A 13,637-nucleotide genomic window follows, 5' to 3' on the forward strand; every position below is an offset into this window, starting at 1 on the left:
AAAACATGTTATACTGTCATGATGAATAAAATAGAAATTAACTTAAAAGCATTACAGAATCTGAGCGGTTGTCATTAATATCTTTTTTAATCAATAGGGAGCAAAAGGGCAATATGACCATGGTCCAGAGATATCAACTTTTATGCCCTTTCTGAAATGCCTGGGAAGCCTTATCTAAAGTGCTCCTTCACAGGATTTCACAGACATCCTGGAAATAGAGCAACAGGCCAGGCTGGACACACGTGTCACTGCATTCCCCCCCTGCCCCCAGATTTCCAGCAAAGTGCTCCCTCTGTGCTTTACTTACACATTCTTTCATGTGTGTCCTTTCTAGGGCATCCCAAATCTGGTCTTCAGTGTACTGGTTGAAGGGATCCAAATTTGATCTGGAGAGAAACACAGTAGGAATTTCACAATGATCCAACATGTAAGTGACCATCCTGCAAAGGTTATCTGTCATAGGCTCATACATGGGAACAGGCCAGACCTCTCTGTCTTCTTCTTCTTAAGTTATTTTTGAGAGAGAGAGAGAGAGAGAGAGAGAGCGCGCGCGTGTGCGCGCACATAAGCCCAAGTTGGGGAGGGGCAGAGGGAGGGAGAGAGAAGCCCAAGCAGGCTCCACAGTGCCAGCATGGAGCCAGATGCAGGACTCAATCTCACGGCCCCAGGATCCTGACCTGAGCCGAAATGAAGAGTCGGCGCTTAACCAACTGAGCCACCCAGGCACCGCCTCTCTGTCTTCTTTATAAAACTTTATTTAACTTTTATTGTTTTTATTATGTAAATAATACAAGTTAGTTACAGAAAAATTAAGAAATACAGATATGTGAAACACAAAACCAAAGCCAATTGACATTTTAATCACTTCTAATCTGACCCCCCAGAAACAAACACTGTTAGCATTTCGACATATACATGTTGAAATACATCTCTCTGTATGTTCAAACTTAGAAAAACATCCTGATGCACCAGGGTGAGAGCCTGTCACTGAACAGGGACTCGAGGTCAGCTGGCTGACCAGGAGGAGGAGCTGATCCAGTAGAGGAGAAAGAAGAGTGTGAACAGCAACTCAAGAGGAAGGAATTTACTGGAACAGAAAAGCAGGTTGGGGACTATTCTTGCTTACTGTACCAATAGTATCTGCCTTAAGAACATCAAGGATGATACCAAAAAATTGGCCTAGACATTTCTGGAAATCTTAAAAGACAGGGGAATCAGCTCTTTGTCCTAGAGGATGAGGGTAAAGTGATGGGGTGGAACAGATAATTGATAGAAATTGGGATGTTACATGAATTTTGCAGTGCCTTGTCTCCATCTAAACATGACATTTATAGTTCTAGTAACCTGAAAGGTATTAGGTATAATTTGCTTTGTCCATAAAATTATACTTGGCATGTATAATTGGAAAGTCTTTGGGAAAACTTTAGCTCTGTGTCACATCCGTCTCCATGCCTGGGGTTAGCAATTCCAGGCACATAAATGCAAGCAGGACATTATCCCAGAACTCCACCTGACAGGAGGAAGCACAGGCTGGCACCGATCTCACTTATCCCTTTGGGACACTTGTGGGCTCTGCTGGGAGACTCTAACTGGCTCTGCTCTCTTATGCCCTTTGAACATGTACACCTCTCCCCACCCTTTTGCTTGAGAGACACTGGTAAAAGAAAGGGCTCTGGGACCAGACTTGCTGATTCCTGTACAGCTTCTATTACAACTGTGTGACCCTGACCAAGTTAGCCTAACTTCTCTATACTTCAGTTCCCTCACTTTTTTATCCCCATCTTAAATAAAAAAGCACTTGTCTCTCTGTTCATTTGTCTGTCTCCCCCAGTAGATCAGGATCCTTGTCTGGATCTTATTCACTGTTGAAGCCCATGTATATTGTCTACTATTTGTTGTAAGAATAAAGGAACACACATTCTTATTTGACTTCCTGGTAAGAGGCATTAGTGTGTCACAATTTAAGCATTTTCTGTAATCACAGAGGCGAAGAACCGTATGATGCAGGGAGGGTGTGAGTACACAGAATCCAGGCAGATTGGGCTCAAATCCCCACTCTGCTTCTTACCATCTCCATGACCTTGGGCAAATTACTCCTCAGTCTCCTGCTCTATAAAATGGGGATATAGTGACATGACTCAGTAAGTTACTGTAAACATTAGAGATAATATACCTACAGTGCCTGGAACAAGGCAGACATTCAATCACTGGCAGCTGTTAAATAGACAAGGTACATGTGGACACATTAGCTGTCTCATTCTAATGCTTGGTGGCCTTCTGATTCATATATTCAATGCATTTTCCAAGTGGACACAATAATCCAGGATCCTGAATACCAGGCTCAGAAAGAGTTCTGATAAAGTCCTATCTGTGAAAAGTCTGGATGGGGAAGACTAATCTTCTATAAGCATACCATCTAATATCTATTATCTCTGTGGGTATATCTCCTAAAGAAGAAAGTAGTCCAGGGGACTTAGGTGGCTCAGTTGGTCGAGGGTCCAATTCTTGATTCAGCTGAGGTCAAGATCTCACTGTTCGTGAGTTTGAGCACTGTGCCAGCAGAGCCTCCTTGGGATTCTCTCTCCCTCTCTCTGTCCCTCCCCTGCATATGTGTGCATGCATGAATGCATGCTCTCTCTCGCTCTTCAAAATAAATAAAACATTAGGGAAAAAACAGTACAGTGATGCCTATTGTTATGGGTTGAAGTGTGTCCTCTCCAAAAAGACATGAAGTCCTATCCCTCAGTATCTAAGAACGTAACCCTATTTGGAAATAGGGTCATTGCAGGTATAATTAGTTAAAATGAGGTCATTCTGGAGTGGCAAAGTAGAGTGGGCCCTTAATCCAACATGACTGGTGTCCTTATGAGAGAGGGTCACGAGAAGGCCAGGTGACAATGGAGGCAGAGATTGGAACGATGTATCTATAAGCCAAGGAGCATCAAAGATCGCTGGCAAACCACTAGTGGGTAGAAGAGACAAGGGAAGGATCAGAGGAAGCATGATCCTGCTGATACCTTGATTTCAGACTGCTAGCCCCTAGAACTGTGAGACAATAAATTCCTGTTGTTTTGAGCCACCCAGTTTGTGGCGCTTTGTTGTGACATCCCTAGGAAGCAAATACACCTAGGAAGTTCACCACATACCTCTTATCAGACACAGAGTATGCACACAAGGGATACAGTTACCTGCTCACTGAGGAGCCTGCCCCAGGGGATTGTCTGTGGGTGAAGACTCAGTGGACACATGGGTAGGCTCCACATTCAACCCTCTGAGGCTCATCACACCAGCTGACGGAGCCGCCGAAGGCTGAGCAATGGGCTCCAGATATATAAGGAATATTTACATACACCAGTAGGTGGTGTACATACACATTAAGACAGACCAGACTGATCTCAACAGGGAGCTCAGTCAGGAATAGAAAAAAATACACTGTCATTAGAGAAGCCAGATGGCCCTGAGTCTAAGCCACAAACAGAAGTGAAAGCAAAGTTGCGCATGCACAACATCAAAAGTTGTAGCTGGACGGATGGACGGGTGGATGGATGGATGGATGGATGGATGGATGGATGGAGAAAAAAAGCACCTGAGAATGAAGACACCTATTTGTAATAGTCAGAATTCCTGGAGTCCTGGGGTACCTGGGTGGTTCTGGTGGTTAAGTGTCTGACTTCGGCTCAGGTCATAATCTTGCAGTTCATGGGTTCGAGTCCCGCATCAGGCTCTGTGCTGACAGCTTAGAGTCTGCTTCCGATCTGTGTCTCCCTCTCTCTCTGCCCCTCTCCCATTAGCACCATCTTGCTCTCAAAAATAAATAAACATTAAAAAAAAAAAAAAAAAGAAGAAGAACTCCTGGAGTCCTAATGCTGCCAGAGGTGCATTTTCATCTTTGGTCTTTCATATTTTATTTTTAGCAGTATTCTAAGCTTGCCTGGTGGCCATGGCTAAATGAGGCTGAGAGTACCTCTGAGAGTGTGAGAGGATACAGGAGTCCCCTCCGCCCCCATACATGGGAAGACACTGCTACGCCACACCGTCCTGCCATGGTGGGGATGGGGGTGAGGGGGCTCCTGAGCAGCCTGGGGCCTCAGAGCAGGGGACTTGGGACCTGCAGACCTTCTTCTGCTATCAGGAAGCTAAAGGAGAGCTCTAGATAGTTATTCAGAAATATGGACTGGTTGTTAAGAGTAAAATTAGATAGAAAAAAGGTTAGAAGTGGAAAAAGAGATATGGGGAACGTAGAGTAAATGAAAAAGACTCAAGAGAATAGCAGAGAGTGCATATTTTTCTTTTTTCAAGATAAGGGAAGCCTGTACAAACCTGGAATCAGATGAGATTTTGAAGATGCTAGAAAAGAAAGGTAACTAAAAGTAAGGCCCCTGAGGAAGCAGGTCTAACTCTGGTTTTTGGAAAGACAGGATACCTCCCAAGGTCATGATTATTAGCAGGTGTTGTGATAACTTCAGGAGGCAAAACAGTGAGTGTGGCACATAAGAGCCCTGACAGCCCAGGTTCAGATTCCTACCTTTGGGCAACTTACTTAACTTCTCTGGGTTTCACTTTTTTCATCTATAAAATCGGCATAATAATAGTACCTACCTCATGGGGTTTTGAGTATTTGATGAATTAATACAATTAAAATGCTTTGGACATCTGCCACATACTGTTCTGTTGTTCTTTAGAGCAACAGTATCTGGCACAGAATGACCTCCCACCCCCCCTTTTTTTTAAAGATAATTTTTTAAGAGCCAATTTAGCTTCACAGCAGAACTGAGAGGAAGGTAAAGATTTCCCATATATCCCCTCTCTCTGGAATGACTTCAGCAAATGTTAGATAACATCTAGTGTTCTTGATACAATTATTCTAGACTTAACATTACTTTCTGATGTTGACGCTAAGGAGCTTTTGGGAAATCCCAAGTTCCACAGGGACTAAGACTATCAAAATAAAAAAAAATTAAAAAAAGGAAAGGGACACCCTTTCTTGAAATTTATTTTATTATTATTATTTTTTAATTTGAGAGAGAGAGAGAGAGAGAGAGAGAGAGAGAGAGAATATCTTAAGCAGGCTCCATGCTCAGTGCAGAGCCTGATGCAGGGTTCGATCCCGTGACCCTCAGATCATGACGTGAGCTGAAATCAAGAGTCAGCCGCTCAACCAACTAAGCCAGCCAGGTGCCCCAGGCTTTCTAATAGTCTAAGAAAAGCAAAAGAACACCAAAAACTGAATATTCCTTGGGATAAAACCTGGTCTTATGTAAAACCTGAGAAGATAAAAGGAAGAATATCATAGGTCTGTGATTTAATTTCACCTCAGCATCTACTATTGACTTAAAAAGCCAAAATTACAGCTGGCAGAAAATGAAACTCACAGGATTCCCTAAATTTGTACAGTGGATTGCCCAAATAGCACTCTGAGCACAATGACTAAAAACTCAGGGCAGTAGCACACCAGCCATAAGCTTGTCCATCAAACAGCAACATGTCTCTGGAGTTGATAACAAACGGCCCCAACTCCCAGAAAAGCTGCACTTCCATGAGGGTTTACAAATACCAGCTGCCATGCCAGCAGGTCAGTTCTTAACCATTAATTCTAGCATATGTGCTGCCAGAGCTAGCACTTAACCATCAACTCTAGAAGCCCCTGATTCACAGCCCCAAATGAAGTGCTGTAAAATTTGGAGATAAAACGTGAGGCATGTCAGTGGCAGTGTCCTTAACAGAGTCAAGTTTAACACACTTTGTTTCTTAATGTTTTTCCAAGTGATGATAAAAAAAAAATGGTTCTTTTGTCCGGAGCCAAAAATTATAAGGCCAATTATATTCTCAAAGGCATTCCTTGTGGCATCTAAAAATGGAGAGATTTATGGGAGGGAAGAGCAGATTTGGCAACAACTCTCAATTTCTTCATTTTAGACCCTAGTCTTCGGTAAATTCTAATTCTCTTCTGACATTTGTTTGACTTTGTTATCTCAGTTCCTAAAGGGAACGACTGATCCATTCTATGGTGCCCAAATTCATTGGTGGTTAGAGAAAATGCCAAAATAAACACACCCAAGAGTGTTGACCCTACATGTGTATAGGAGAGAATTCATTTTATCTACCAAACCTCTTTGAATCAGTGAGTTCAGGTGCCATTTCCGAAGAAAGGGAGGGGACCTCATTTTTTTTTTAATGGTTATTTATTTATTTTGAGTCAGAGAGTGAGAGCGAGAGAGCGAAAGAGAGAGTGAGAGAGAGAGAGAATCCCAAGCAGGCTCTGTGCTGTCAGCACCAAGCCAGACACAGGGCTCAATCCCACAAACCATGAGATCATGACCTCAGCTCAAATCAAGAATATGACGCTTAATTGACTGAGCCACCCAGGCGTCCAAGGAGGGGACCTGATTTTAAAGATAAGTCTGTGGGGGCGCCTGGGTGGCGCAGTCGGTTAAGCGTCCGACTTCAGCCAGGTCACGATCTCGCGGTCCGTGAGTTCGAGCCCCGCGTCAGGCTCTGGGCTGATGGCTCAGAGCCTGGAGCCTGTTTCCCATTCTGTGTCTCCCTCTCTCTCTGCCCCTCCCCCGTTCATGCTCTGTCTCTCTCTGTCCCAAAAATAAATAAACGTTGAAAAAAATTAAAAAAAAAAAAAAAAAAAGATAAGTCTGTGGTTATTTGAAATTAAGTTGGTACCAATTTTTTTATTTTGAAGACCACTAAAAATGAAAGAAATGGCAATACTACTTTCAGAGTGATTAAAAAAAAAAAAAAAGAAGTCCAATCTAGGTCAACTATATAGTTAAAGATATTTTTAGTTCAAAGGAGAGGCAACTTGAATAGAAATGGACATGGATTATGGAAAGCCATTGTTTCCAGGAGGCAAAAGCTTAAAGCTAAGGGCAAGGGTGGGATAATTTATAAGGAAAGATATTGGGCTTAAATATTATTTCCTTCTTAGTTACTATTTTAACAGGTTGAGAAGAGGAATTTTATCTTAGGCATCCTGGCAGATTTCAGAGAGGCATCATTCCAGAGGTAGAAAAACACGAGGAGTAATAAGGTCAGAAAACCATCACGAGAACTGCAACTTGGAGCATAGCTAGGGGAGATGACAACGTGGAGTGGGAGGAAGATGAAGGATGATGGTGGTGAGGCTGATGAGCTGCTACTATTCATCGGATGCTCACGGTTTGCCAGGCTCAGTGCTTATATAATTTATATGGACCTATCCAACCTTCACAATGAAGATCATCCCCACATTTAATTAATTTAATAATATTAATTTAATATATCCCCACATTTGGGACACCTGGGTGACTCAGTCAGTTAAGCACTGACTCTTGATTTCCGCTCAGGTCATGGTATTATGGTTGGTGAGACTGAGCCCACACTGGGCTCCACGCTGAGCATGAAGCCTGCTGGGGATTCTTTCTCTCCCTCTCTCTCTGCCCCTCCCCACCACGTGTGTGGGCTCTCACTCTCTCTCAAAAAAAACATAAATGAACAACAAAAAAAGTTTTTTAATCCCCATTTTACAGATGAGGGAACAAGCTGAGTTAGGTATGTTCAGGTAACTTAGTCAGGTAACTTAGATCTGAGCCCAGATCTCGCTGACTTCTTTACCACCATGCTGCAGGGCCCATGGGCCCTGTTTCATTAAGGACGTGGCTTGTGCGGGGGAGCTGCCCCTCACTTCTGCACTAAGAAGCACAGGGTGGTGCGAAAAGCACTAGACTAGAGGTCACTAGATCTCAGTCCCACATGGAGGCTCTAACATGCCCATCTGGCCTCGAAATGCAGCACGAAGCACATGGGCGCTCAGGTCCTTACCTGACAGTGCCACTGAACAGCACTGGCTCTTGAGGAATAATGGAAAGCTTGCTTCGCAGGTCGGCAAGGCCAATGTCACTGATTCTCACTCCATCAATCTTGATGCAGCCTCCAGATAACTCCACCAGACGAAAGAGGGCCATCCCTAGAGAGGACTTCCCTAAGGAGTCAAAAGACATGCAGAAAAGTAGCTCAATTAGCAAATTCCGTGAAGACAAAACTGGTTTATTCTCAGGGCAAAATCATCTAATTTTCTAGTTCTATTTGAACACTATTTCATCTGATTAGTTAAGATAATGTAGAAAATGATAGCCAGAGGGGCACCTGGGTGGCTCAGTCAGTTAAGTGACTTCAGCTCAGGTCATGATCTCATAGTTGGTGAGTTTGAGCCCCACGTTGGGCTCTGTGCTGACAGCTCAGAGTCTGAAGCCTGCTTCAGGTTCTATCTCCCTCTCTCTCTGTGCCTCACCTGCTTGTACTCTCTCTCTCTCTCTCAAAAATAAATAAACATTAAAAAAGAAAAAAAAAGAAAGAAAATGATTGCCAGAAATAGCAAAAAAATGCACTTTCCAGAGCTACCAAGCATAAATCACACAGCTTCAGCCTGAGAAGGAGTTTGAGGGACTGTCAGAATTTCACAAGAGTAAATTGGAAAAAGGCCTGCTTTTCACCTTTGGGGTGGGCACACAGGCTGAAATGCATCTCAGGCAAAGTGAGAAGAACAGAGAGCTTATAGCAAGGAACTAGTGGGGCAAACCAGAGGACACGATGTCTTCTCTCTTTTCTGTCCCCGTATCACAGCCCAGAGAGAAACAAGACAAGGCCTTTCTACCGCTGCCGCAGCAGCTGGGAACGGAAGAAGTTCTGGGGTAAACACATAGGGAAGGAGGCTTCGGCTTAAGTAAGTAAGTGGCTGTAGATAACTACTGCGATAAGGAACTGTGATAGAAAAGCAGGTCTGAGGGAGAAAGTGATGAGGTCAGAATAGCTTTTCTTAATTGAATCTTCATTTTAAAAGTCATATAGGTAATTCAAGGAGATAATGTTAATCTCCTATAATCCCACTACTGTTATTTTTGATACATTTCCTTTCAGTCTTTTTCTCTGAATTGAGATCACACCAGAGATACAATAATATAATCGCCTTTTCCCACTTATTATATATAACAAGCACTCAACCATGTTAAAAATTTTTTCAAAATAAAGTTTTATTGGCTGCAATATATTCCACCATGTGGATGTGCTCTTGCTTACTTGACCAGTCCTCTAACATTGGAAACATATTTAATACTATAATAATGTTATGGCATGCTCAAACTGTGCTGCCACCTCAGATGATTTCCTTGGAAGACATTCTCAGAATTACTATGTCAAAGGATATAAACATTTAAAAAGCTATAGTGCTCCCACCCTCCAAAAACTTAAGACATAGTCAGGTCTGCCTTTCTGAAACTCAGACCCGTGGGTTAGATTTAAAACCACAGGTTTTTAGCTTTTCAACGACTTTTCCTTAGCCAGATGCCTGGTTCTTGACCCCCCCCTTACTCTTCTTCTGCCTCCATGTTTTGAAAGTCCTCTTGTGAGAACTTCATGACTTTGTCTATTTAGCAGTCACTGAGGGCACAAATATCCTGCCTTCTCCCCAGTGTCTACAGCCACATCTCTACTGTCTGGGTTTGTCCCTGGGCAGACCCCTGTCAAATAACTAACGGGGACCCTGAGAAATGTCCACTTTCCTGAAGCAGTGATCCTTACATGCATCTATTAGAAATGAGCTGGGAAACTGGGTCCACGCAGCAGGATTCTTAAGGAGGCCTTCTCCTCTTATAGGTAAATGCCTTTGTTCAGAATTGGGGAGGGGGGGGGGCAGGGCTCTGGTTATTGGTCCCGTACCCTCATACAAGGAAGGCAGGGAGACTCTCCCTTAGTGTCAAGGCAGTGCTTTAAGATCTAAACCAAGGGAGAAATTTTCCTCAAAAAAATAGATCAAGTTGTTCCACCTTAACAAAAGATTCTACCTGGACTGGAAGATCCTACAGTTCTCTGAATCCAGACTACCTTTGCACTGATGGAATGTACTAGTAAAAGAGGCCATGAGGTCCTCACAGTGATGTCCTTGACTATATCCACGGCAGAGTCCCGGTCTAACAGTCTTTGCAGAAGCTTGTTAGAATTAGAGTCTAGATTTTGCAAGTCAGGCCATTTATAATTATTTCATTTTTTCTTATTTTTCTTCTGTCACTACTTATGGCTCAATGAAGTCTCAGTGAATACTTCAGTCTGTCTTACCTGTGTCAAAGGGAATCACAGTGGGGGACATCAGTTAGAGCTTTCAGGGGAGCTGAGTACCCCTGGAAGCCAATGTAGCAGAGGGAATTTGAGGGAGGAAAGCATAGGCAGAGCTTTAGGGACAGCCTAAAGCCTTGGCCAAGACTTTAGGACAGCCTAAAGCCAAGGACAACCCTCCTTGGCTGAACATCCTCCTGCCAGTGTAAAAAACCTACAAACTGCATTGTTCTGACATGAAATAATTCCTTCAAGCAGGAAGAAGGAAATGGCGCTTTTTTTTCTCTTCTTAGCAGGTTCTTTAAAGTAAATTGGCCAGAAAAGACACAAGGCCTTTTTTTGTTCTTTAATGGAAAGAAACAGACCTGGAAGAGTTCTGATGCCAGGGAAGCATGGAGCCCCAAAAGCTAATGAGAACTGAACCAGAGAGACTGCTTAAACCAGGTACACCAGTTAGTAAAACAAAACAAGACTCAATGTTTGAAAGGTTATTCAGGAAGGAAAGGGAAAGAAATGAATTACTCAGTTCTTAACCCTAGAAATCTAAAGGGCACATAAGTAATATGATACTAAGGGCAAACAAGAACGCCTAAAATGAGGGCCAATTCTCAATTTCTTTGCAATCAATATCAGGTTAAGAAAATAATTTCTGTCTTCAAAGGGACACAGGTTCCTTATTTAGAGCTGTGTTGGCTTCTGGTAAATATGAGGCAACACTGGCAATATGTCACAGAAAACTTAACTTTTTTGTGTATTTTGACCTCATAGAAATAAGGATGTTCACTGCAGTACTATTCATAATAGTGAAAATTTGACAACCACCTCAATTCCCCACAACCGGGGATTGGTTAAATATAAATTATGGTATATCTATAAAATAGAATTTTCTATCATGCTGCATAGAATTCATGTCATAGGCTATTCATTGACATAGAGAAATAACTGGTAGACTTAAAAGCAGCTCATGAGATGGTGTGTGTAAAATGACCTTATTTGTGTAAACATTTTTTTTAAATTTTTTTTTCAACGTTTAATTATTTGTGGGACAGAGAGAGACAGAGCATGAACGGGGGAGGGGCAGAAAGAGAGGGAGACACAGAATCGGAAACAGGCTCCAGGCTCTGAGCCATCAGCCCAGAGCCTGACGCGGGGCTCGAACCCACGGACCACGAGATCGTGACCTGGCTGAAGTCGGACGCTTAACCGGCTGCGCCACCCAGGCGCCCCTAAACATATTTTTTTGATAGAAAAAGCCTGACAAGATACCCACCAAAATATTAATAGTAATTATCTCTGGGTAGTGGAGTTATGGGTGCTTTTCCCCCTTTTGCACTTTGCTATTTGCTCCAAGTGTTCTGCATTGAGAAAGTACACTTTTATGATTAGAAAAAACACTAAATATTACAAAAGCAGAGTTAAGAACACATTTAGAAAATTGGCTTCAGAGACACCCCTCTCCTCATTACTCATCTAATACAGAACTGGTTTGAAGGGATGAGAGTGATAGTCAATAAAACAGCAAATCATGGGCCCCAAGATTAACTCAGATAGGTTCAAATGTTTCTCCAGAGGCCTTTGCATTCTTACCTGATCCGGTCCGCCCCACAATGCCAATCTTCTCCTTAGGTTTGATGGTGAAGGACACTTTCTTCAGAACCAGAGGGAGATTTTCTTGGTACCTCATCTCTGCATTCTCAAAGGTTACCTCTCCTTCCTGGGGCCAATCAGGGGAGGGAGCCTTGTTCTTAATTCTGGCAGGTGCTTCCAAAGAAAGAGTCTGGGGAGACAGAAGGCGCTGGATCAGACTGACCAGATTCTGTGGGGGCTGAAAGGCCTTCAAAGAGAAGTAAAATCAGGACAACCATAGCAGCCACACAGAGGCAGCTGCTACCCTGTCCCCGCCCTATGAAAGGGAGCAAGGGCTTATTACCACTAAACCAGACAGCGCACAATGGCTACTAGCTTTTCACTTAGCAGTTTACAGTGGCTACTAAGCAGCATCTTGGGGAGGACAGCAGCTCTCAAACAGTTTTCTGTCTTACGGAATTTCTCCACAAAACCACCTTGGAGGTTAATGGTGGGGCATGAGACCTTTCACTGGCTCTTCACACACAGCCGTTTTGATCGGAATTCTTCGAAAATATTCTACTTGAAACAAGATTCCACCATTTGAAAGCCAATGGCCTAAACCCAAAGGAAGGAAACTACCATTTACTAAATACTTGATCGGATCCTGGCATTCTGACGTATCGGTCACCCCAGGAGACATGGGCTGTAATCCCAGTTTGCCACCAATAGCTGTGTGACCTGGATATATCACTTCTTCACTCTAGGTCTTAGTTTCTCATCTATAAATCGTGAGCACTGGATTAAAGAATGGTGGAAATCCATTCAGCTTTAAAATGCTGTGTTCAATGTAACTGCTTGGGTGATTTTTGTTACCAACAGCCCCACCTTGTAATGTTTGAAAATTCTCTGGCAACTAGTCATGGAGCTTTATAGCCTCATAGGGAAGTGAAGGCCAAGGGCTGTGGTGCTCTGGGCAGCAGTAGGGGTGGGGGGTGCGGGTGGAGACTGAAGTCTCAAATTCCAAGCTGGAAGGACTCCATGCCGGCACAGGCATCAGGTTGGGGACTGGCAGTGGAGTCAGTCCTCAGAAACGTGACTGGTTTGTGCAGGGTCCACTCTGGTATGGCTGACCATCACCCTGACCTCTCCAGCAAGAGACTCTCACCAACAGCAATATTAAATCAAACACTACACACCCGTATATACACCCACATATTATCCACAGACATGAGCACTGGGCAACGAGGCTAACAGATAAACATAAGGAACAGCTATTAGCAGATATATTAGATGGTTATCTGCCATTCTGAGAATAACAGTTTGTAAGCTTAAGAAGTATCCTACAATTAATGAGGCTCATTGTCGAAACAATTCAGTGAGGCATGTGTGCTGGAAAATGCAGTTTACATAATATACTAGTTCTCAATGGAAAGGGTAGTTTTTTAACACTATGCTTGTAGGTCAATTATTGGGAAGTTGGGATATATTCTTCCCATGTAAACAATGATAAAGTCTCTGAGCAGTTCACAAAATAGGTAACTCCTGAGAACTGAGTTAAATTTGCGAATCCTAACTACTCATGATTCTGCTTCTCTCTATAGAAAACTGCTTTCAGAGCTCCAGCTAGGACACCAGCAAGAGGCTGTCTCCTGGCAGCACTGCAGGGAAGGTGGGAAGAACTAGATCATCTCAGCATCCACTAAATTAACTGGTTTCTAAACTATGAATGCAGTTTAGAATTAACTAGGGGGCTTCTAAAACTTCAGAAGCTGGGGTCTCACCCCAGACCTACTGCATCGCAATCTCCAGAGATGAGGCCCACATCTGTCTCTGCCTAAAGCTCAGTCGGGGACACCGATGGCCTTCCCTGGTTAAGAGCAAGTGAACTAGGCTAAGATTTAAAACAATACGTGGTTTCAAACAGGGTAAAGAAAACGTTACAGTAGTCAGCTTAACCGAACTAACAAAATTCT

The 13,637-nt window shown here is 43.2% G+C and overlaps 1 protein-coding gene across 5 annotated transcripts in view; it reads right to left on the reverse strand.

Moving 5' to 3' along the window:
* ABCC5 (ATP binding cassette subfamily C member 5) overlaps nt 1-13,637 on the reverse strand; it is an 89,387-nt gene that overhangs the window by 5,515 nt on the left and 70,235 nt on the right. For all 5 annotated transcript variants that reach the window (XM_040480906.1, XM_040480904.1, XM_040480905.1 and 2 more), the window contains 3 exons: nt 11,683-11,872; nt 7,810-7,969; nt 308-386 (listed from right to left, as the gene is read on the reverse strand). In XM_040480906.1, the coding sequence (XP_040336840.1) occupies nt 308-386; nt 7,810-7,969; nt 11,683-11,872 (429 nt within the window). The remainder of the gene's footprint in view (nt 1-307; nt 387-7,809; nt 7,970-11,682; nt 11,873-13,637) is intronic.

This window comes from Herpailurus yagouaroundi, unplaced genomic scaffold (assembly GCF_014898765.1).
Source record: "Herpailurus yagouaroundi ecotype Mexico unplaced genomic scaffold, PumYag 159, whole genome shotgun sequence".
NCBI lineage: Eukaryota > Metazoa > Chordata > Mammalia > Carnivora > Felidae > Herpailurus > Herpailurus yagouaroundi.